Here is a 22052-nt window from a genome sequence, read left to right as displayed (position 1 = left end):
TGAGAACCTGGTTCAGAGTACAAACGAACTTAGACTGGGGCGAAGATTTACATTCCAACAGGATAATGACCCCAAGCATACAGCCAATGCAACGCTGGAATGGCAACAGAATAAGAATGTGAAGTCCTTGAGTGGCCCAGCCAGAGACCAGACTTCAATTCCATTGAAAATCTGTGGAAAGATTTGAACATTGCTGTTCAACGCCGCTCCCCAACTAACTTAAGAGAGCTTGAGAAAATCTGTAAGGAAAATCCCAAAATCCAGATGTGCAAAGCCGACACAGACATGCCCAAGACGACTCAAAGCTGTAATCGCCGCCAAAGGTGCTTCTACAAAGTTTTGACTCAGGGGTGTGAATACTTATATAAATTAGATATTTCTGTATTTCATTCTCAACAACATTTGGTAAAATGTCTGAAAACATGTTTTCACTTTGTCATTATGAGGTAGTGTGTGTGTAGATGGCTGAGGGGAAAAAACTGTTGTATTTAGGTTGTAACATATCAAAATGTGGAATAAGTCAAGGGGTTTGAATACTTCCTGAAGACACTGTATATGTTGTTTCTTAATGGATGATTTCATTATTCTGAAAAACAAGGCTATGTAAATAAACTGTTCAGCTTCCAAAGAATGCAAACAAACTGTTTGACTAATTTAGAATGAACCCTAAACTTGATAACAATAAACCTATATGTCAGTGTTATGGTGGTGACTACACTAAAACAAACACATTCCTGTTGACAATGAAAAACAAACCTTTTTAAATTATTTTTAATTTTTGCTTACACATTTGCAGTTTCTACAACAAAAGCTTATGATAAAATACAGATATTAGAGGTATCAATAAAATTTGCAGTGACCTACAATACTTCCTCCAAGATATCCAGAGACAGAGAAGAGCAAATGTGTGAAACAGTTTAAAAAAAATGTCCATTCCAATATTTCTGGGTTCCAGAATATTAGCTTAGCAGATGAGTTTGTATATTTGAATATTTTTTGGTGTCTCCAAGTCATTCTCTTGAACAAAAAGGAGAGACATAACAAATTTGAATTACAATGAATTTACCTTCACAGATACCTCAGAGACATAGATAAAACAGAGATTTAGTCCCCCAAAAAATGTGTGAACATTTATGAAGTGTGTATGTTTATGTGTATGTGTGTGTGTGTGTGTATGTGTGTGTGGGGGGGTATTAGGGGGAGGCAGGGGGTGAAAAATGTAGAACATCTGTCTGTAAAACACCACTCATTTGGTGTTATGTGCAGACTCTGATTGAACATCATTTAAATAACCAGTTTATTGAAAATAATGTATCTTTAATTCAAAGATATTCTATGGTAGCTGTAAAAGGCAAAGCAGTTGTGCACATACAGTTCAGTATCTGACTAGAGAAAATAAAAGCACCAGAAGTACTGGCAATGCTTCACTTACACAGTACATTCATCTATCTCAGGTCAACCACGGCAAGTTGACTGTCATGATGGATGTCCTTTCATGTGCATGATGTCATTGTGGAACACAATGCATGTACAGTTTAGGTTAAGAGTGGCCAAACATTTCCTATCAGCTTTCCTAACCATCAAAGAAGAGATTGAAGGTCAGAGGTCATTCACATGGCCTTGTCAATCAGCCCTAACATCCTAACGGAGGTATTACTGCTGGCAGTGAGGTGCATTGTGAGGAGTAACGTCCCTCAGAGATTCAGCATACAGGTCTTTTAAGGCCAAATGAATCTACCAGTTTCCTATTCCGACTCAATTTCTCTTTGGATTGACCCTGTCCTTCAAGAAGTAGGAATGTTTTCTACAAATTACAGAAAGAATGCATGAAGACAACAGAAGAGAGTTTCAATCCAACTGCAATAGTCTTCTATCGTGCATCATAGATTTCATCTGTTTACTCCATTTAATGGATGGTAATAAGAATAATCATATTTTTCAACTTCTTTCTACCATACAGCTATTCATTATCAACATAACCACATCTTAGCATATGCAGAATTGTGTGTTAGTAGTGGTATTTTCTTTAAACCACAAGGAGAGAAAGTATGAACCATAAAGGAGAAACTGCTCTCCTCCAGCACAATCCCTCCCTCTCTCATCCTTAGCCAAGTACCCCCCTGCTCCTCAAGCAAAGAAGACCACAAAGACGATGAAGAAGACTATGAGGACGAGGAAGATTTTGACCATGAGCCAGCGATTGGATGAGACAGACTGAAAGTACTTGAGGATCTCGGAGTGTGCCATGTCCACGTTGAGCTGGGTGTCCTCCACATTGGCATCAATTCTGCAGGAAAGAGGATGGGAAATGGGAGGTCAATGAGTGTCAGAGGTTTCATTAACCGGCTTACCACTGCATGCCCTGTCTGATCATTGCTGGATATGCAAGCTCAACAAAACATCAGAACAACAATGTTATATCAGGGGAAAAGCATCTTAACTAGTGGCTTGATCATCTCTGGCTCTCTCTTCATCTCTCCCTCACCTCTGCACTGTCTCCTCCTGCTCCTTCACCATGTGGGCCAGCTGCTGGAAGATGGAGCCCAGCTCTACGATGGTGGTCTCTATGTTCTGCATGGTGTCTGAACGGCTCTGGATGTACGAGTCCTATACAAACACACCATAAGAGTGACACCACTTAGAATGAATGCAAATTATTAAGCAACAAACAGTATTATTGATTGACACATGACTCCAGAAACAAGTCTCAGTCAATAAAAGCATTTGTATTGAAAGAGGACACTGCGTCAAAGTGTGTTTTAAATGTCACTGTTACTGTCACAATCATTATAATGCTTCTCATCATCAAGAGGATTGGAGGTAATACCTGTTCATTGACAAGCTGCAGCTGTTGGCTGGCACGGAAGTCCATGTCTATAGAGACTTCAGCTGTCCTTTTAGAGTCGTCCTGCATTAACAATGAGTTACCTGCAAGAGAGAGTGAGAGAGAGAGAGAGAGAGAGAGAGAGAGAAGGAGAGAGAGAGAGAGAGAGAGAAGGGAAGAGAGAGAGAGAGAAGGGAAGAGAGAGAGAGAGAAGGGAAGAGAGAGAGAGAGAAGGGAAGAGAGAGAGAGAGAAGGGAAGAGAGAGAGAGAGAAGAGAGGAGAGAGAGAGAAGGGAGGAGAGAGAGAGAAGGGAGGAGAGAGAGAGAAGGGAGGAGAGAGAGAGAAGGGAGGAGAGAGAGAGAGAGAGAGAGAGAGAGAGAGAGAGAGAGAGAGAGAGAGAGAGAGAGAGAGAGAGAGAGAGAGAGAGAGAGAGGAGAGAGAAAAGGGAGGAGAGAGAGAGAGAGAGAGAGAGAGAGAGAGAGAAGGGGGGAGAGAGAGAGAGAGGTCAGGTTGTACTGTTTAGTGCTTGTTTTGTACTGTGGAGCTGATAATAGTTTATCTCACCGAAGTTGCTGGCATGTAGATGGGAGGAGGATGCTGGGGCTTGAGAAAATTGATCTCTTCTACTCTTCTGCTCTTTGAGGTTCTGCAGAGGGAAAAGAGTGTGGGGGAGTTGAGAAGAAAATCTGTATAAAACGGTTTATAAATCAACAAATATACATGGAACATCCAATCAAAACTAGTCTGGTCAAAATATTTACTGTGAAAGATGTGTGTCCGTCTTACCTCTGTCCTGACCTCCAGCACCGACTTGAAGTCGTTTGACATTGATGCCAGTTTGGACTAGAACAGAAAAGGGTTGTTATAAAATGAACGCTACATGGAAAAGTGACATGCACTATTCTTCATTGGATAAAACCAATGGACATATCAGAATGTCAGAGCATGGAAGTTACCTGGAGGGAGACAACGATGGTGTTGGAATGTGTCTGTAGGTGTTTGCCATTCTGACTCTGTCTGGAGCGCACAAGACCCTGCAGCTGTGCTATCTGTTTATTCAGACTGTTTATGTCCTGGACAAAGAAAAGAAAAAACAGACAGCTTGCTTTTACTTTCACATCCCAACGGGCATCTAATAAAGTGTTCCTGAACAGCATCCTGTACATATAAACTCTGTAGAGTAACAACAAAGTATAGCAGCTAAATCTACTATACATATCTCCTCACCTGTTTAACAATGTAGGTTAACTCCTCAATCTCCACAGCTTTGTCATCAAAAAGAGATTTCCTTTTGGCAACTAGACAAGATAAGAGTCAGTGAGTTCCAGATGCACAACCACATTGAGACGCAAAAACTAAAAAAGTTACTTCCTTACGTATTGTGAGTTTTTCCAGTTTGGCGAAAGTGTTACTCAAGTCCTTCCCAATCCTCCTGTTAAATAGAAAGAAACATAACAAACAGTTGAGTATAGGGATACTTATAGAAGGCTATAAATAAAATGTATCTGTTCTCAAAATCATCTACTATTCTCATTCAATAACATGTTAATAACACAGTGTAATGCTCCTAACTTTGCCATGAGTGTAAAGTCACTGCGCTGTCTGACGGCACTGAGGGCTGGCTTGCTGGACTGGACCGCATTCTGAAGAAAACAGAAACAATAAGGAACAATCAACCAACATTGTGAAAATGTCAAGCACAACTTTTTTGGTGTGCCTGAATGTTATGATTCGACAGTTGGTGCTCGTTCAAAACATACAGTACCAGTCAAAAGTTTGGACACACCTATCTATCAAGGGTATTTCTTTATTTGTACTATTTTATACATTGTAGAATAATAATGAAGACATCAAAACTATGAGATAACACATATGGAATCATGTTGTTCACAAAAAAGTGTTAAACAAATCTTTTAAATTCTTCAAAGTAGCCACCCTTAGCCTGGATGATAGCTTTGCACACTCTTGGCATTCTCTCAACCAGCTTCACCTGGAATACTTTTCCAACAGTCTTGAAGGAGTTCCCACATATGCTGAACACTTGTTGGCTGCTATTCCTTCACTCTGCTGTGAAGTAAAACTCATCACAAACCATCTCAATTTGTTTGAGGATGGATGATTTTGGAGGCCAGGTCATCTGATGCAACACTCCATCACTCTCCTTCTTGGTAAAATAGCCCTGACACAGCCTGGAGGTGTGTTGGATCATTGTCCTGTTGAAAAACAAATGATAGTCCCACTAAGCACAAACCAGATGGGATGGCATATTTCGCTGCAGAATGCGGCAGTAGCCATGCTGGTTAAGTGTGCCTTGAATTCTAAATAGATCACAGACAGTGTCACCAGCAAAGCACACCCACACCATCACACCGCCTCCTCCATGCTTCACGGTAGGAACCACACATGCGGAGAGCATCCGTTCACCTAATCTGCGTCTCACAAAGACGAGGCGGTTGGAACTAAAAAAAAAAACAAATTTGGACTCATCCGAACAAAGGACAGATTTCCACCGGTCTAACGTCCATTGCTCAAGTTTCTTGGCCCAAGCAAGACTCTTCTTATTATTGGTGTCCTTTACTAGTGGTTTCTTTGCAGCAATTCGACCATGAAGGCCTGATTCACAGTCTCCTCTGAACAGTTGATGTTGAGATGTGTCTGTTACTTGAACTCTGTGAAGCATATATTTGGGCTGCAATTTCTGAGGCTGGTAACTCTAATGAACTAATTCTCTGCAGCAGAGGTAACTCTGGGTCTTCCTTTCCTGTGGCGGTCCTCATGAGAGCAAGTTTCATCATAGCGCTTGATAGTTTTTGCGACTGCACTTTAAGAAACTTTCAAAATACTTGACATTTTCCAGATTAACTGACCTTCATGTCTTAAAGTAATGATGGACTGTCATTTCTCTTTGCTTATTTGACCTGTTCTTGTCATAATATGGACTTGGTATTTTACCAAATAGGGCTATCTTCTGTATATCCCCCTACCTTGTCACAACACAACTGATTGGCTCAAACACATTAAGAAGGAAAGAAATTCCACAAATTAACTTTTAACAAGGCACACCTGTTAATTGAAATGCATTCCAGGTGACTATACCTCATGAAGCTGGTTGAGAGAATGCCAAGAGTGTACAATGCTGTCATCAAGGCAAAGGCTGGCTACTTTGACAAATCTCAAATATATTTTGATTTGTTTAACACTTTTTTGGTTACTACAAAATTCCATGTGTGTTATTTCATAGTGTTGATGTCTTCACTATTATTCTACAATGCAGAAAATTGTAAAAATAAAGAAAAACCCTGGAAAGAGTAGTTATGTCCAAACTTTTGAGTGGTACTGTACATAACAGTAATAAATAAACATCTCTCTATGGTGCTAATCTGTCACATCTATTTTGGTAAAGCTAGTTAATACTAATTGAGAACATACATATTATTATTAAAAGACATAGGGTCTCTCCATGTTGCTCACCTGTCTCCCCTGTAGTGACCTGCAGACTGACTGGAACTCATTGGTGCGGTCCCTGCCCGACATGTTGCTTATGTCCACCAGTGGGGCAGGTGGCGGTGGACTGGGGGCTGCGAGTTGTGGGTCCTGCAACTGGATCAGCGGTGACTGGGTCTGGGCAGGCCCTAGGTACACCCCTTCCTGGCTGTTCCTAGGACCGTGGCGACGACGCGTGTTCATGGATGCTCAGGCACATCACCTGCTGGAGGAAAAACAGAGTCAGATTTCAGTACGAATCATTTTAAAGATCCATCAAAAACACTTGTGTACTCAACATGACAAGCTCCTCAAAAACTGTCCCGGAAAGCCCTGGGTCTGAAATGAGACAGTAGCTACTAGGCAGACAACAAGGAGATTGTTTCACTTGAGTTCTTGAGGACAGAATAAGCCCACAGACAGGTGTGAATGTATACAGACACTCTGCAAAGAAAGCAAAAGAGACACATCCTCTTCAAGAACCTTCTGGGTTTGAGAGTAGCAATCAATACACTGATAGACTAGTCTACTAGACTTTTCTCAACTTCTAGACTTTTCTTCGTGTTCTCTTGTTTACTAAAAGATAAAAGAACAGAGTAGTCAATGAAAAATGTGATAACCAATGTTTGGGGTAAATAACTGTTAGGTAAAACCGTTTTTTCTTAGCTACCACCAAATCCTGATTCCCAGAAAAAGCATCATGTACTGTTACATAATGTGCCCGATTGTAAACATGCTAATAGCTTGAATGACCCATAGCTAAATTCAATCATTACAATCAAGGGGTTTACTCACAACTCAACCAAGAATCTTCTGGTCAAGAAAAGTGTGCTTGCTTAAAAAAATCTACAAAACCCAGGATTGCAAAATGAACAATCCAACAAACCTATACTGGTTGAGGTACTAGCTGTTTATCCACTGAATGCCTTGCACATGTTTGATTGTTAGTAAATGTTTTATTTAACCTTTATTTAACCAGGTGGGCTAGTTGAGAACAAGTACTCATCTACAACTGCAACCTGGCCAAGATAAAGCAAAGCAGTGCGACACAAACAACAACAGAGTTACACATGGAATAAACAAACGTACAGTCAATAACACAATAGAAAAAGTCTATATACAGTGTGTGCAAATTAGGTAAGATAAGGGAGGTAATGCACTAAATAGGCCAAAGTGGCAAAATAATTACAATTTAGCAATTAAACACTGGAGTGATAGATGTGCAGAAGAAGAATGTGCAAGTAGAGATACTGGGGTGCAAAGGAGCTAAAAAATAATAATAAATAACAGTATGGGGATGAGGTCGTTGGATGGGCTATTTACAGATAGGCTATGCACAGGTGCAGTGACCTGTGAGCTGCTCTGATAGCTGGTGCTTAAAGTTAGTGAGGGAGATTTGAGTCTCCAGCTTCAGTGATTTTTGCAATTCGTTCCAGTCATTGGCAGCACAGAACTGTAGAGAGAACAGGATCACATTCATTGGGCACAAACAAGAGATAAGTGGACTAGCATCCCTAACCAGAAGCAGACAAGAAAGGAGGAATTGGTTTTGGGGATACCTACTGGAGCGCGTGCTATGGGTGGGTGCTGCTATGGTGACCAGTGAGCTGAGAAAAGGCGTGGCTTTACCTAGCAAAGACTTCTAGATGACCTGGAGCCAGTGGGTCTGGCAACGAATATGTAGCGAGGGCCAGCCGACTAGAGCATACAGGTCGCAGTGGTGGGCCGTATATGGGGCTTTGGTGACAAAACAGATGCACATCTTCTTCTGCATCCAATTAGCTGAGTAGAGTGTTGGAGGCTATTTTGTAAATGACATCACCGAAGTCAAGGATCAGTAGGATAGTCAGCTTTACGAGGGTATGTTTGGCAGCATGAGTGAAGTATGCTTTGTTGCGAAATAGGAAGCCGATTTTAGATGTAATTTTGGATTGGAGATGCTTCATGTGAGTCTGGAAGGAGAGTTTACAGTCTAATCAGACACCTAGGTATTTGTAGTTGTCCACATATTCTAAGTCAGAACCGTCCAGAGTAGTGATGCGGGACGGGTGCTAATAATGTGTAGTAATAAATAACAGTATGGGGATGAGCAGATGGGCTATGTACAGGTGCAGTGATCTGTGAGCTGCTCTGACAGCTGGTGCTTAAAATCTAGTGAGGGAGATATGAGTCTCCAGCTTCAGTGATTGGCCAAACAGTCCAAAATAGCTCCGGCTACTCTCAGAATCCAGTGAAGTATTGTAATGAAACAAGCAGGGAGCGCGAACCCTCGACCTTCTAGCCCGAAGTCCAGCGCGCTATCGAATGTGCACCAAAAGTATGCTCAACTGGTAGAGTCGATATCCGCACTTATAAACCCATGGTCGTTACAGTATATTATATCGGACTAACGGCATCAATATTGATAAATAATGTTATACATATGTAGGAGAATATAGGTAACACGCTAGCACTAACAGAAAATGGTTAAGGTTTTGTGGATGATGAGTGAACGGCAAATGAGCTAGTTCATTTCACATGACCCGGTGCCCAGGGTGGGTGTAGATTTCACTTAAGGACCAATGGAATGGTTTAAAATGTTCCAACCCGCACACCCGAGGCAATAGGGCCATGCAAAACGAATTCGCCCAATAGTCATAACAAGCCTGCTGCTATTAGTAGCTAGCGTTCTGTCTTCCAAAGCTGAATAAGCTTAACGTTAGTTATAAAACATTGGCACGACAAAAACAGAGTAGATACATGACTAAGCAAGTGTTATCAGGATATTTTTTCGAGACATAATCAAGTTTCAAATACCAACAATCTCTTACCGGTAAATAAATAATATTTATTTGATCACTCCACTGCCTACGAAGGAACTGGTCCTTCCGCTAAACGCTGACGTCAGCGCCACGTATATATTTAGTTTAGCGCATTACGTTGTAAGGGTGCCCAGTTGGACACATTCAGACTGTAGATCCCAAATAGAGAACAGTGAATAGCCCTTATGAGAATTCAACCTAAAATCATACATGTGATCAAATAATTCTGTACTAGTTTGGATATTTTTTTCACATTATCAAATGGATGTAACCAGGACCGTTGCAGCTTGAATGGCTCGGCTCATTTGTGTGAAATGTTAGTGTGATGTTGTCTGTGTATAGACTGGTCACAGGTCGAAGCGGTGATTAACACCAGAGAAAAAGGGGCCGAAATAAGGCTTGTTCGACATTGCAGGCAACAGCCAATTGACTGGTCTACAAATCACATTGCATCATAAATAACTACTTATTGTAATCACATACACATTTAACAGACGTTATTGCGGGTGTAGCGAAACGCTTGTGTTTCTAGCTACAACAGATTTGTCGCTTAGTCAGTCACCATTTACCCACAATGCATCATGGATTTGATGGTCAAGAACACGGCTAGTCTTGAAAATGGACTTGTTCCACATTGCAGACAACTGCCGACTGACATACAAAGAACCTTGAATCATAAATAACTGCTCATAATTTGATCAATAAGTCAGTCAATTTATGAACAACTATACATTACGCTTATGATCCTCTTGAACAGGGCCATTGACAGAGGGAAGGGAAATTACCGCTTTTATTGGACAGCAGACCAAATACTCCAGAGAAGAATATGCACATGATACTAATCAACAAAACAGCAATGACACTTAGAATTTTATTGATAATTGTAGGGTAGAAGCATATTGTTTACACCGAAAGAAATGGAAAACATTTGTAGTTTGTATATACATTAAAAGTGGAGTTCCACCCAGGTTCTAAACATCAGCAGGTGTGTTTGTGTGCAATCACAAGTTCTTGATCTTAAGAGGTTAAGGATCGGCCCCTTTTTTTCTATTTTCGCCTAAAATGACATACCCAAATCTAACTGCCTGTAGCAAGGATATGCATTTTCTTGGTACCATTTGAAAGGAAACACTGAAGTTTGTGGAAATGTGAAAGGAATGTAGGAGAAAAACACATTAGATCTGGTAAAATACTATATATTTTATATACTGTATTTTTTGGTACCATCATCTTTGAAAATGCAAGAGAAAGGCCATAATTTAACCAGCCCAGGTGTCATCTGGATATTGGCCACTAGATGACAGTGTATGTGCAAAGTTTTAGTCTGATTCAATGAACCATTGCATTTCAAAATGTTGTATCAAGACTGCCCAAATGTGCCTAATATGTTAAAAACTGTGCAATTGCCTCAGTCAATAGCACGGGATTCTTTCACTGAAATAGCTACTGTAAATTGGACAGTGCAGTTAGATTAACAAGAATTTAAGCTTTCTGCCAATATCAGATATGTCTATGTCCTGGGAAATGTTCGTTACTTACAACCTCATGCTAATCGCATTAGCCTACGTTAGCTCAACCACCCCGCAGGGGACCCACCAATCCTGAAGAAGTTTTAATGATCAATAGGAAATCAAGGCATTCAGACAGCATCCCTTTAGAATCTAAAATCCCGACAATAATTCCTTCGTAAAACAGGCCAGCTCATCCAAAAACCTAATTATGAGGCCTCCTTAAAAACATTAGCCTAGTATCGCAACCCTTAAGCAAAGATAGTGTAAAAAATAACTGCAAGGTGAAGTAATTTTTAAATCTTGTTTTAAAAAGAAAGCAAACAAAAAAAACAACCCAAACAGTTGTAAAAACATATTACTACTTCAATTAAATGGTTGATGAAAGCCTGGTATGGTTACCACAGTTGTTTAAGATTTAATACCCGTCTGTCCATTACACACAGAGGATGAACATAATGGTCAATATATTGTCTTGTCATATCAGAAGAAAAGAAAGCTATAGAATGCAGGTTATACATTTCACTAATAACATTGCTGGTGAAGTTTTTGCTTTTCTGCAGAACAGACTTTGGGACTTTAACCCAAGGTTTATGGTCATCCAAGTATTCAACATCATTCTTCTCCCAATCAGCTGTTGTAATGGCAAGAAAACCAAAAGATATCAGTTCCCAAACTGATCAGAACAGCTTGATCATGCTTTCTCTGGATTTCCCAACTCCAACCCATTTCACTGCAAATAAAATCAAATTCACAGTGAATATATCATAAATTATCAAAACAAGGTTGGTTTTCAGTAAGGCTGCTTAATCACCATAAATACTTGTTTCTTGACTAACCTGGCACTTGCAAGAAGTCCTCGATGAAGCGGATGTAGCTCTGTGCCTGAGGGGGCAGCTCCTCAAAGCACCGCACATCCTCAGTGCTGCAGCACCATCCAGGTAGCGTCTCGTACTTCACTGACACCCGCATCAGCATGTCCATATTGGCTGCAGAGGGAAAGACAGGGAATAAGATGGGAGTCAGCATGCAGGGCAAGCCAAATCAAATGTGTAAGGGTAAAGTGAACAGAGCAACTGTATAAAATAAGTCCCCCTAGACAGGGAGAAACTTACCAGGAAAACTGGGAAGGGATTCGTCATCTACAGTGTAGGACACACCCACTTTGATCTCTGGCAGCGTGTCGAGGACGTCAAGCTTGGTCAGAGCGATGCTGTTGGAGAGAAACAGTGGTGTCAAACAAAGTTATGCAATAAATAGACAGCAACTGAACAAGTACAACAGACTGAACACGGTGATCCAATAATTACAATGCATACAGTATGGAACACATCCAGAAAGAAGGACAAGCAGGAGGCGAGACCGAGCCTTACGCAGTGAAGCCGTTGACCATGTGGGCATATCTGACAAGGATCAAGTCAAGCCAGCCACAGCGGCGCCGCCGTCCCGTCGTCACACCAAACTCCCTCCCTCTGGACTGCAACAAGTTGCCGATCTCCTGGACCACAATCAACAAAGCAGTCAGATCTGGGATTCACTATAAACTGAATGTAAATATGAAGTACTAGAAGAGACTGTTCCTAGACAGTAAGTTTACACCCCTGACTTAAGAGAATTCTTGAAAACACTATCCACTCACATTGTCCTGCTCAGTGGGGAAAGCTCCAACGCCCACCCGGGTGGTGTAGGCCTTGACCACACCATACACTCTCCCCACATAGGACGGGGGCACACCCAGGCCAGTGCACACCCCCCCAGCAGTGCAGTTAGAGGATGTCACAAACGGGTAGGTGCCTGAAAAAGACAAATTATTTGATTATCCTTCAAATTATATTCCAATGGCCATCACTAAATAGCATAATAATTTACCCCCCCTCAAACCCTTCTGTTCTCACCAAAGTCAATATCCAAGAGGGCTGCATTGGCTCCCTCCACCAGAATCTTCTTACTGGGACCAGTGAGGGCCTTGTGCATGAAGTACACCCCATCGGTGACAAGGGGCCGCAACCTCTCAGCATACACCTGGAAAAGAGGGAGAAAAAAAATAATCAGTGACCACCTACCTACATAGAGAAACATCTCAGTATCTTAAGTTTTCTAGCTCCCCCTGAAAGACTAACAAGAGCTGTTCTGCATGGAATCAGCTCAATTGAGACAGTAATTGTCTGTAGAGAGAACAGGATCACATTCATTGGGCACAAACAAGCGATAAGTGGACTAGCATCCCTAACCAGAAGCAGACAAGAAAATACTCACCCAGAAGCGGCGCTCCAAATGGTCAGGGACTTTATCCGCAGGCAAACTTAAATCCGTTTGACCTAACTTCTACCAGCATATCACGTGTCACAATTATTATATATATTTTTTGAATAACTCTAGACCACGTTTACTCCACACACAGATGCATAAAGCTCTCCCTCCATTTCGCAAATCTGACCATAATTATATCCTCCTGATTCCTGCTAACAAGCAAAGGTAGGAAGTACCAGCGACTCACTCAATACGAAAGTGGTCAGATGACACGGACGCTACAGGACTGTTTTGCTAGCAGACTGGAATATGTTCCCGGGATTCATCCAATGGCATTGAGGAGTATACCACAGTCACTGGCTTCATCAATAAGTGCATCGACGATGTCATCCCCACAGTGACAGTAAGTACATATCCCAACCAGAAGCCATGGATTTACAGGCAACATCCGTACCGAGCTAAAGGCTAGAGTTGCCGCTTTCAAGGAGCGGGACACTAATCCAGACACTTAAAATAAATCCTGCTATGCCCTCATACAAACAGGCAAACCGTCAATAGAGGACTAAGATTGAATCCTACTACACCAGCTCTGACGCTCGCCAGATGTGGCAGGGCTTGCAAACTATTATGGACTACAAAGGGAAAGCCAACCACACAAGCTATATTAATTTTATGCATTACCAGGGTGTGTACTCACAGCAACTATCTCCCTGACCAAAGCTAATACCTACGTGTTTCAAGCAGACCACCATAGTCCATGTCACCAAGAATGCAAAGGTAACCTGCCGAAATGACTACCGCCCCGTAGAACTCACGTCGGTCACCATGAAGTGCTCTGAAAGGCTGGTCATGGCTCACATCAACACCATCATCCCAGAAACCCTAGACCCACACCAATTTGCATACCGCCTAAACCAATCCACAGATGACGCAATCTCAATCGCACTCCACACTGCCCATTCCCACCTGGACAAAAGGAACACCTGTGTGAGAATGCTGTTCATTGACTACAGCTCAGCGTTCAACACCATAGTGCCCACAAAGCTCATCACTAAGCTAAGGACCCTGGGACTAAACAGGAGGTCAAGAGAGCTGGCAGTGTGGTGCCCGGAAAACAACCTCTCCCTCAATGTGATCCAGACAAAGGAGATGATTGTGGACTACAGGAAAAGGAGGGTCATGTCCACATCACCAACAAACTACCATGGTCCAAAGACAGTCGTGTTGTCGTGCCATCTTCACCTTTTCTCCCCTCATGAGACTGAAAATATTTGGCATGGATCCTCAAAAAGTCCTACAACTGCACAATCAAGAGCATCCTGACCAGTTGCATCATCCCCTCATACGGCAACTGCTCGGCATCCGATGGTAAGACGCTAGAGTTTAGTGCGTATGGACCAATACATCACTGGGGCCAAGCTTCCTGCCTTCCACCCATCCACCCGGACTATTTACATTGACCCCCCCGCCCCTTTGTTTTAACACTGCTGCTTATCTATGCATAGTCACTTTACCCCTACCTACATATTACCTTGACTAACCTGCACATTGACTTGATACCCCCTGCATATAGCCTCGTAATTATATCATCTTAAATGTTACTTTCAACTCTAGTTTATTTAGCAATATTTTCTCAACTATTTCTTGAACTGCATTGTTGGTTAAGGGCTTGTAAGTAAGCATTTCACGTTAACATCTGATTTGACTGCAACCTGGGCAGGTGATTTATGGCTCAGAACAAAGATTTTATTTTAAATTAAGCTAGCTATAATACACACACACTACCGTTCAAAAGTTTGGGGTCACGTAGAAATGTCCTCGTTTTTGAAAGAAAAGCTTTTTTTGTCCATTAAAATAACAGCAACTTGATCAGAAACACCGTGTAGACATTGTTAATGTTGTAAGTGACTATTGTAGCTGGAAACAGCCAATTTTTTTTGTGGAATATTAAAATGATACACTTGGATTAGCTAACAATGTGCCATTGGAACACAGGAGTGATGGTTGCTGATAATGGGCCTCTGTAAGCCTACGTAGATATTTTTTTTTTTTTTATCAGCCGTTTCCAGTTACAATAGTCATTTACAACATTAACAATGTCTACCCTGTATTTCTGATCAATTTGATGTTATTTTAAATGGACAACTTTTTTGCTTTTCTTTAAAAAAACAAGGTCATTTCTAAGTGAACCCAAACCTTTGAATCGTAGTGTATATTGGGACATTAAAGGGGCGGCAGGGTAGCCTAGTGGTTAGAGTGTTGGACTAGTAACCAGAAGGTTCCAAGTTCAAACCCCTGAGCTGACAAGGTACAAGTCTGTCGTTCTGCCCCTGAACAGGCAGTTAACCCACTGTTCCTAGGCCGGCATTGAAAATAAGAATTTGTTCTTAACTGACTTGCCTAGTTAAATAAAGGTAAAATAAAAAAAGCTGTGTTCTTTTCACCTTCAGTTGTTGCAGCTCATTGTCAATGTCAACATTTAGGTCGGGGTACATAGTCAGGAATTGCCCTGCCAACACACGGAACCTGTGGACGAAGAAATGCCATCAGCTACCAATCAACATCAACTTTTTTAGTGATCATTAAAATCATTAAGGTTCAAAAGTGTATTTCAGGGAAATTACATGCATTCTTACAAACAATAATTTTGGTACTAACTTCTCTGCAAAGACAGTGAAATCAGACACAAGGTCACAGACTCGCAGTCCATTGCGAGCAGCTTTGGAAGAATAGGCAGGTCCAATGCCCTTTTTGGTGGTTCCCAAACTGGAAAACAATCAATCAAAATCAGAAGAATGGACATTCAGGAATGCCACAGCATTAATGAACACTGCCTTTGCAGTAGCCCTAAAAGGCTACCATGACTTCAATATTTTGTTATTGTTGCTACAACCACTTTCACCACATAGTAAAATGAAGAACAGGGCGTCGTCTTCAAAGAGTCTCAGATAAGCACTCCAAATCACAGTCACCATCACTTCCTCATAAAATAAAACCCACGCACTTGTTTCCCGCCTGTAGCTGTCTCTGTTGTTCCTGGATCCCATCAACAGCTTGGTGGAAGTTGAACACTAAAAGCAGACACACAAAAAAACATACATTCATAGAATTGCAAGACACTAAACCAAAGACTTGTAAATCAAACAGCCATGTCTTACCAATGTGTGCACGGTCAGATATCTTTAACCGCGTCTCCCATCCTTGCAGTCCTGGACAATGACAAATACAAATAGCAGGTCAAGTGTCATCAGTGGAATCAACTTCCTTCATCCTTTTAATCACCATCATCTTTCCTGCAGGCCTCTTCAATTGCCAATACTCACCGTTGCCTTTCTGCAGGTTCTTTTCAGCCTCCTCGAAGAGGCCAGGCAGGTGTATCACAACCCCGTTCCCTGTGGATGAGCAGTTCAGTTACGGATGGTTTGAATAGGAAACCAAACCAATGAAAACATCGTGGAGGCTGAAGTATAAGAGGGTCAACTCACCAATAAATGAGACAGCCTTCTTGTTGAGCACTCCACTGGGCAGCAAGTGGAAGTCGTACTCCACAGAGTCCACCACCACTGTGTGGCCTGCGTTGTTGCCTCCCTGAAAGAGACAACATTTACATGAACAACAAGAGAAGGAGCAGAAATTGAGTACAGCCCACAGTGAACGAACGTGTAAGTACCAGTTAACTGGAAACATTTTTTTGCACCATTGTTTACCAACCTTCAGGAAAAAGGCATTGAAAGTACAGAGAGCATGAATTTGTTTCACCCCCACCGGAGATAAGTTTATTCACGTTTTTTTTTTAAACAACTACATCACAGAGCACAGACAAATGTGAATAAGTAAACTACCTGTTAACTGGAAAAGCTTTGTTTCAACAGCTATAAAACTTCAGTTTAGTACAAAAAACAGACACGTGTTTGTGTAGTTAACAGGAGATAACAGTTTACTACTCACCAGTCAAAACTAGTCATATGAAACCAATGTAGGCAGTATTTTACCAGGGAAGCCGACAAAAGACATTTAGCGAACTGCAATTGTTACTGTAGGGTGGGCATAATTTGTGGAACTTTCCAACAGGAATCTGTCCAAAACTTAAATAACAAGGATGCCAACAAACAGCACATACAAAGTAGGATGATCAATTCACCTAGCTAAATAGCTGCCGAATAGGCATCAACTCACCACATAGCTTATACTTAAAGCTTGTCTATAGGCTACCAGAGTGATACCTTTTTCAATCACCACGTTTTATTCGGAAAAATGTAACACATTTACCCACTCGGTATCCCGGTATCTTATTCTGCCCACTATACAACTTTGTATGCGTTGTTTGTTAGCAACCTTATTATTTACGAAGTGTTTGGAACAGATTCCGGTTGAAACGTCCCAAACTATACCCACTCGTTACTGTAGCTAGATAACCCATTTGTTGTTGTGGGTTGTTACCCACTACCACCAGATAACATGCTTAGCTAGCAATGCTAACGTTCGCATGATAAGTTGCTAAATAGCTAAAGTTATCATCTAGTAAGCACATTTCCTAAATATTATATACACTAACTAGAATTGGTTTTGCCTAGCCAACGCAGCAGAACGACTGGCGTACTTTTGTCAAGTTCAAAATGCCTTGTTTGCTAGCTAGTTAAAGTAGCTACGTACCTGACACCGGCAGACTAAATCCGCGTCCAGTGCTAGCAGGTCAACCACTTTCCCCTTTCCCTCGTCTCCCCATTGCGCACCGAGGACCACGGTTACTTTATTCCGAGGTTCCTTCGGAATCCGCAGGGACTCGACCTGTCCACTCTCCCGATGTCGCTTGAAAGATGGCTCTCCGTTCATGGAGGCCGTTTCTTGGCCATTACACATTGTGCTATCTGCTGCCATGAGCCTTGCTTAAATCCGGAAGATAAAAATAGCGGGAAACAAGGTTGCCAGGTTTGCTTTAAAAAAAAAGTGCCTATTGTCCATACAAAACCCACCAACAATCCCTGAAAACTAGCCCCTTTCTCGTAGTAATAGAGGAGTTTGACACATTAAACCTAATAAACCCCTTTTCCATAACATAATACAGCGAATTATGAATGAATATCTACTTAACTTGTAACGACGAAATGATCAAAATTCAGTTTTCCATCAAAATAATATTGCGAGGTAGCGTGACATAATACATGAATTTGAATATGTTGCAAGACAAAATATAATTCGCCTTTATTAAACTCGCCAGATAAATCGGCATGTATTGATGTAAAATGAACTCGTTTGAACGCTGTTATTATAAATAAATCCATTTTGGCATGTACATAACTACATCAGATTTACAGGTAACATTGGTTTTGTTGCTGGAATTTCAATCACCGAACGAATATTAATAATATGGATATGAACTGAATATTCTTGAAAAAAAATGGTTGTTTTGTTTTACCGTCAATCTAATGCATTCTAACAACAAGCTGGCAATTGCGATAGAGCTGTGACTATGAGCACAAATGATAATTTACAATTGTATTAACTAAACAAACACAGCCATTAATAGTTGGCACAAATTGATTTGCAATGACTCCAGAGATAACATCATTTCAATATGTGGCAAATGGTTTTATAAGGCTACATTAGCATATAAATTAATAGGCTAGGCTACTTGTAGGCCAACATATCCAAATCAAATTTTGTCACATGCGCAGAACACAACAGGTGTAGGTAGACCTTACAGTGAAATGCTTCCTTACAAGCCATTAACCAACAATGCAATAAAAAAAAATACCTACAAAAAGAATAAGAAATAAAAGTTACAAATGACTACAGAGTGGCAGTAAAATAACAATAGAGAGGCTTGGTACAGGGGGTACAGGATCAGAGTTAATGTGCAGGGGCACCGGTTAGTTGATGTAATATGTACATGTAGATAGAGTTATTAAAGTGACAGCGTAAAAGGGGTGGGGCAATGCAAATAGTCAGGGTAGCCATTTGACTAGATGTTCAGGAGTCTTATGGCTTGGGGGTAGAAGCTGTTTAGAAGCCTCTTGGACCTAGACTCGGCACTCCGGTACCGCTTGCCATGTGGTAGGCACTCCGGTACCGCTTGCCATGTGGTAGCAGAGAGAACAGTCTATGACTAAGGTGGCTGGAGTCTTTGACAATTTTTAGGGCCTTCTTCTGACACGCCTAGTATAGAGGTCCTGGATGGCAGGAAGCTTGGCCCCAGTGATGTACTGGGCCGTACGCACTACCCTCTGTAGTGCCTTGTGGTCGGAGGCCGAGCAATTGCCATACCAGACACTGATACAGCTCTCGCTGGTGCAGCTGCGGAACCTTCTGAGGATTTGAAGGCCCATGCCAAATCTTTTCAGTCTCCTGAGGGGGAATAGGTTTTGTCGTGCCCTCTTCATGACTGTCTTGGTGTGCTTGAACCATGTTAGTTTGTTGGTGATCTGGGCACCAAGGAACTTGAAGCACTCAACCTGCTCCACTACAGCCCTGTGGATGAGAATAGGGTGGTGCTCAGTCCTCCTTTTTCTGCAGTCCACAATCATCTCCATTGTCTTGATCACATTGAGGGAGAGGTTGTTGTCCTGGCACCACACTGCCAGGTCTCTGACCTCCCTGTAGGCTGTCTCATCGTGATCGGTGATCAGGCTGTTGTGTCATCAGCTAATTTAATGGTGTTGGAGTCGTGCCTGGCCGTGCAGTCATGTGTGAACAGGGAGTACAGGCGAGTACTGAGCATGCACCCCTGAGGGGGTTGAGGATCAGCGCTGCGGATGTGTTGGTACCTACCCTTACCACCTGGGGGCGGCCTGTCAGGAAGTCCAGGATCCAGTTGCAGAGGGACGTGTTTAGTCCCAGGGTCCTTAGCTTAGTGATGAGCTTTGAGGGCACTATAGTGTTGAACGCTGAGCTGTAGTCAATGAATAGCATTCTCACATAGGTGTTCCTTTTGTCCAGGTGGGAAAGGGCAGTGTGAAGTGCAATAGAGATTGCATCATCTGTGGATCTGTTAGGGCAGTATGCAAATTGGAGTGGGTCTAGGGTTTCTTGGATAATGGTGTTGATGTGAGCCATGACCAGCCTTTCAAAGAACTTCAAGGCGACAGACGTGAGTGCTCTAACGCACATGTATCATACTCCACATTTAATGTCAGTTTCATTGTGGACTTTTCTCCACAACAGAAGCATGCGAGGGAGTTCCATAACTTCCATTTCAAATGTCCACTTGCGCAGCGCTAGAACAGAGCATGCGTAAAACCCATCGCTTGGTACGATTTTCCATAAGTAAATTCGACATTAGAATGCAAATCACCTCCGACCGAATTAATCTAATGCGCTTATATTTGTATTCCAGTAATGTCAGCGTTATTTCTTGATTGTGTTTATGGGAAAAGGTTTGGAAGTAGGTGTCTCCATAATGTCAATCTAAATAACTTACCTTCGCGTGCTTTATTGTTGTCTCAACCTTGTTGCCCTATGTGCTGTTCTCTGTGCCCAATACTGTTTGTGCTGCTGTCATGTTGTGTTGCTACCATGTTATTTAAGTTGTTGTCTTAGGTCTCTCTTGATGTAGTGTTGTGGTGTCTGTCTTGTCGTAATGTGTGTTTTGTTTGGAATCCCAGCCGCCATCCCCGCAGGAGGCCTTTTGGTAGGCCGTCATTGTAAATAAGAAATTGTTCTTAACTGACTTGCATAGATAAATACATCAAATAAAACCTACAACTGGTAAAACTTTTTCACGACGTGCAAGTGTGCTTCTGTCTTCAGCTGCCTGCTGTAGCGCTCTCTTAACACCACACCCCTCCGGACCTCTGAGGTCATGGCTAAAAGGCTTCGGCCCTCCTCACTCAATCAGAAACTGCCTGACAGTCAGCAGCAGCAGATCATATTGAAATACGTTTTTTGAAATGCCACGGCGGCCGCGGTGTAACCTAGAAGGAGCCCAAAACAGCGCAACCTATACAGACCAATTTTCTGGAACCCGCCTATATGGCAACTCTGGCGGGAAAGGAAGTGAAACAGGCACTTGTCTAGTGGTGCACGGGTCAACTGTTAAAAAAAAACAACAACTCAGCAATGTACACACAATACCTCACAATGACAAAGCGAATAAACGGTCTTTAGAAATATTTACACGTTTTTTTAAAACGTTTGCAAAAAACATACCTTAGTTTTCAGACCATTTGCCATAAGATTCAGGTGCATCCTGTTTCTATTGATTATCTTTGAGATGTTTCTACAACTTGATTGGAGTCAACCTGTGAAAATTTTAAATGGTTGGACATGATTTGGAAAGGTACAAACCTGTCTATATGAAGTCGAAGGAATTGTCCGTAGAGCTCCGAGACAGGAGTTTGTCGAGGCATAGATCTGGGGAAGTGTACCAAAACAAATCTGTAGCATTGAAGGTCCCCAAGAACACAGTGGCCTCCATCATTCCTAAATGGAAGTTTGGAACCACCAAGACTATTCCTAGAGCTGACCACCCGGCCAAACTGAGCAATCAGGGGAGAAGGGCTTAGGTCAGGGAGGTGACCAGGAACCTGATGGTCACTCTGAGAGAGTTCTAGAGTTCCTCTGTGGAGATGGGATAACCTTCCAGAAGGACAACCATCTCTGCAGCACTCTACCAATCAGGCCTTTATGGTAGAGTGGCCAGATGGAAGGCACTCCTCAGTAAAAGGCACATGATAGCCAGCTTAGAGTTTGTCAAAAGGCATCTAAAGACTCTCAGACCATGAGAAACAAGATTTTCTGGTCTGATGAAACCAAGATTCTACTCTTTGGCCTGAATGCCAAGCGTCACGTCTGGAGGAAACCTGGCACCATTCCTATGGTGAAGCATGGTGGTGGCAGCATCATGCTGAGGGGGTGTTTTTCAGTGAAAGGAACTGGGAGACTGGATCGACGCAAAGAGGAACGTCCTTGATGAAAACCTGCTCCAGAGCACGCTGGACCTCGACCCTAAGCACACAACCAAGACAACACAGGAGTGGCTTCGAGACAAGCCTCTGAATGTCCTTGAGTGGACCAGCCAGAGCCTGGACTTGAACCTGATCAAACATCTCTGGAGAGATCTGAGAATAGCAGTGCAGCGACGCTCCCCATCCAACCTGACAGAGCTTGAGAGGATCTGCAGAGAAGAATGGGAGAAACTCAAACCCAAATACAGGTGTGCCAAGCTTGTAGCGTCATACCCAGGAAGAC

At 42.2% G+C, this 22052-nt stretch overlaps 2 protein-coding genes across 4 annotated transcripts; both read right to left on the bottom strand.

Moving 5' to 3' along the window:
* Nucleotides 1-757: 757 nt before the first annotated feature.
* On the bottom strand, nucleotides 758-9240 carry LOC109874084 (syntaxin-5). Of its 2 annotated transcripts, none has more exons than XM_031809446.1 (11): nucleotides 9118-9240; nucleotides 6296-6533; nucleotides 4397-4467; nucleotides 4201-4256; nucleotides 4052-4122; nucleotides 3781-3897; nucleotides 3611-3667; nucleotides 3389-3470; nucleotides 2828-2928; nucleotides 2486-2607; nucleotides 758-2287 (listed from the first exon to the last, which is right to left on the bottom strand). In XM_031809446.1, the coding sequence occupies exons 2-11, from the start codon at nucleotides 6509-6511 to the stop codon at nucleotides 2128-2130; spliced, it is 1053 nt and encodes a 350-aa protein (XP_031665306.1). In that variant the 5' UTR covers nucleotides 6512-6533; nucleotides 9118-9240; the 3' UTR covers nucleotides 758-2127. The 2 variants fall into 2 exon arrangements, with proteins under 2 accessions (XP_031665306.1, XP_031665307.1); XM_031809447.1 differs by having other exon boundaries at nucleotides 924-2287; nucleotides 6296-6530; nucleotides 9118-9204.
* Nucleotides 9241-9965: 725 nt separating this feature from the next.
* On the bottom strand, nucleotides 9966-18037 carry LOC109873943 (adenylosuccinate synthetase isozyme 2). Of its 2 annotated transcripts, XM_020465638.2 has the most exons (13): nucleotides 17520-18037; nucleotides 16352-16454; nucleotides 16190-16258; nucleotides 16025-16075; nucleotides 15871-15937; nucleotides 15525-15632; nucleotides 15311-15392; nucleotides 12512-12638; nucleotides 12256-12410; nucleotides 11990-12114; nucleotides 11732-11829; nucleotides 11456-11605; nucleotides 9966-11349 (listed from the first exon to the last, which is right to left on the bottom strand). In XM_020465638.2, exons 1-13 carry the CDS (start codon nucleotides 17742-17744, stop codon nucleotides 11297-11299), a joined length of 1413 nt encoding a protein of 470 aa, XP_020321227.1. In that variant the 5' UTR covers nucleotides 17745-18037; the 3' UTR covers nucleotides 9966-11296. The 2 variants fall into 2 exon arrangements, with proteins under 2 accessions (XP_020321227.1, XP_031665304.1); XM_031809444.1 differs by having other exon boundaries at nucleotides 15871-16075; nucleotides 17520-17784.
* Between the last annotated feature and the right edge of the window lie 4015 nt (nucleotides 18038-22052).

Source organism: Oncorhynchus kisutch, linkage group LG29 (assembly GCF_002021735.2).
Source record: "Oncorhynchus kisutch isolate 150728-3 linkage group LG29, Okis_V2, whole genome shotgun sequence".
Lineage (NCBI taxonomy): Eukaryota > Metazoa > Chordata > Actinopteri > Salmoniformes > Salmonidae > Oncorhynchus > Oncorhynchus kisutch.
Note: the sequence above shows the minus strand (reverse complement) of the source record. Positions and strands in the feature narration are given on the sequence as shown.

Excerpts from the sequence above, each read along its gene's own strand:
- LOC109874084 (XM_031809446.1), bottom strand. The coding sequence starts at position 6,511 with ATGAACACGCGTCGTCGCCACGGTCCTAGGAACAGCCAGGAAGGGGTG. Across the intron at positions 4,257-4,396 it reads GACTTTACACTCATGGCAAA|GAGGATTGGGAAGGACTTGA; the intron begins GTTAGGAGCATT and ends TCTATTTAACAG. Across the intron at positions 2,929-3,388 it reads TCTACATGCCAGCAACTTCG|GTAACTCATTGTTAATGCAG; the intron begins GTGAGATAAACT and ends TCTCTCTTGCAG.
- LOC109873943 (XM_031809444.1), bottom strand. The coding sequence starts at position 17,744 with ATGGCAGCAGATAGCACAATGTGTAATGGCCAAGAAACGGCCTCCATG. Across the intron at positions 16,455-17,519 it reads ATTTAGTCTGCCGGTGTCAG|GGAGGCAACAACGCAGGCCA; the intron begins GTACGTAGCTAC and ends TGTCTCTTTCAG. Across the intron at positions 11,606-11,731 it reads ATCCCTTCCCAGTTTTCCTG|CCAATATGGACATGCTGATG; the intron begins GTAAGTTTCTCC and ends TTCCCTCTGCAG.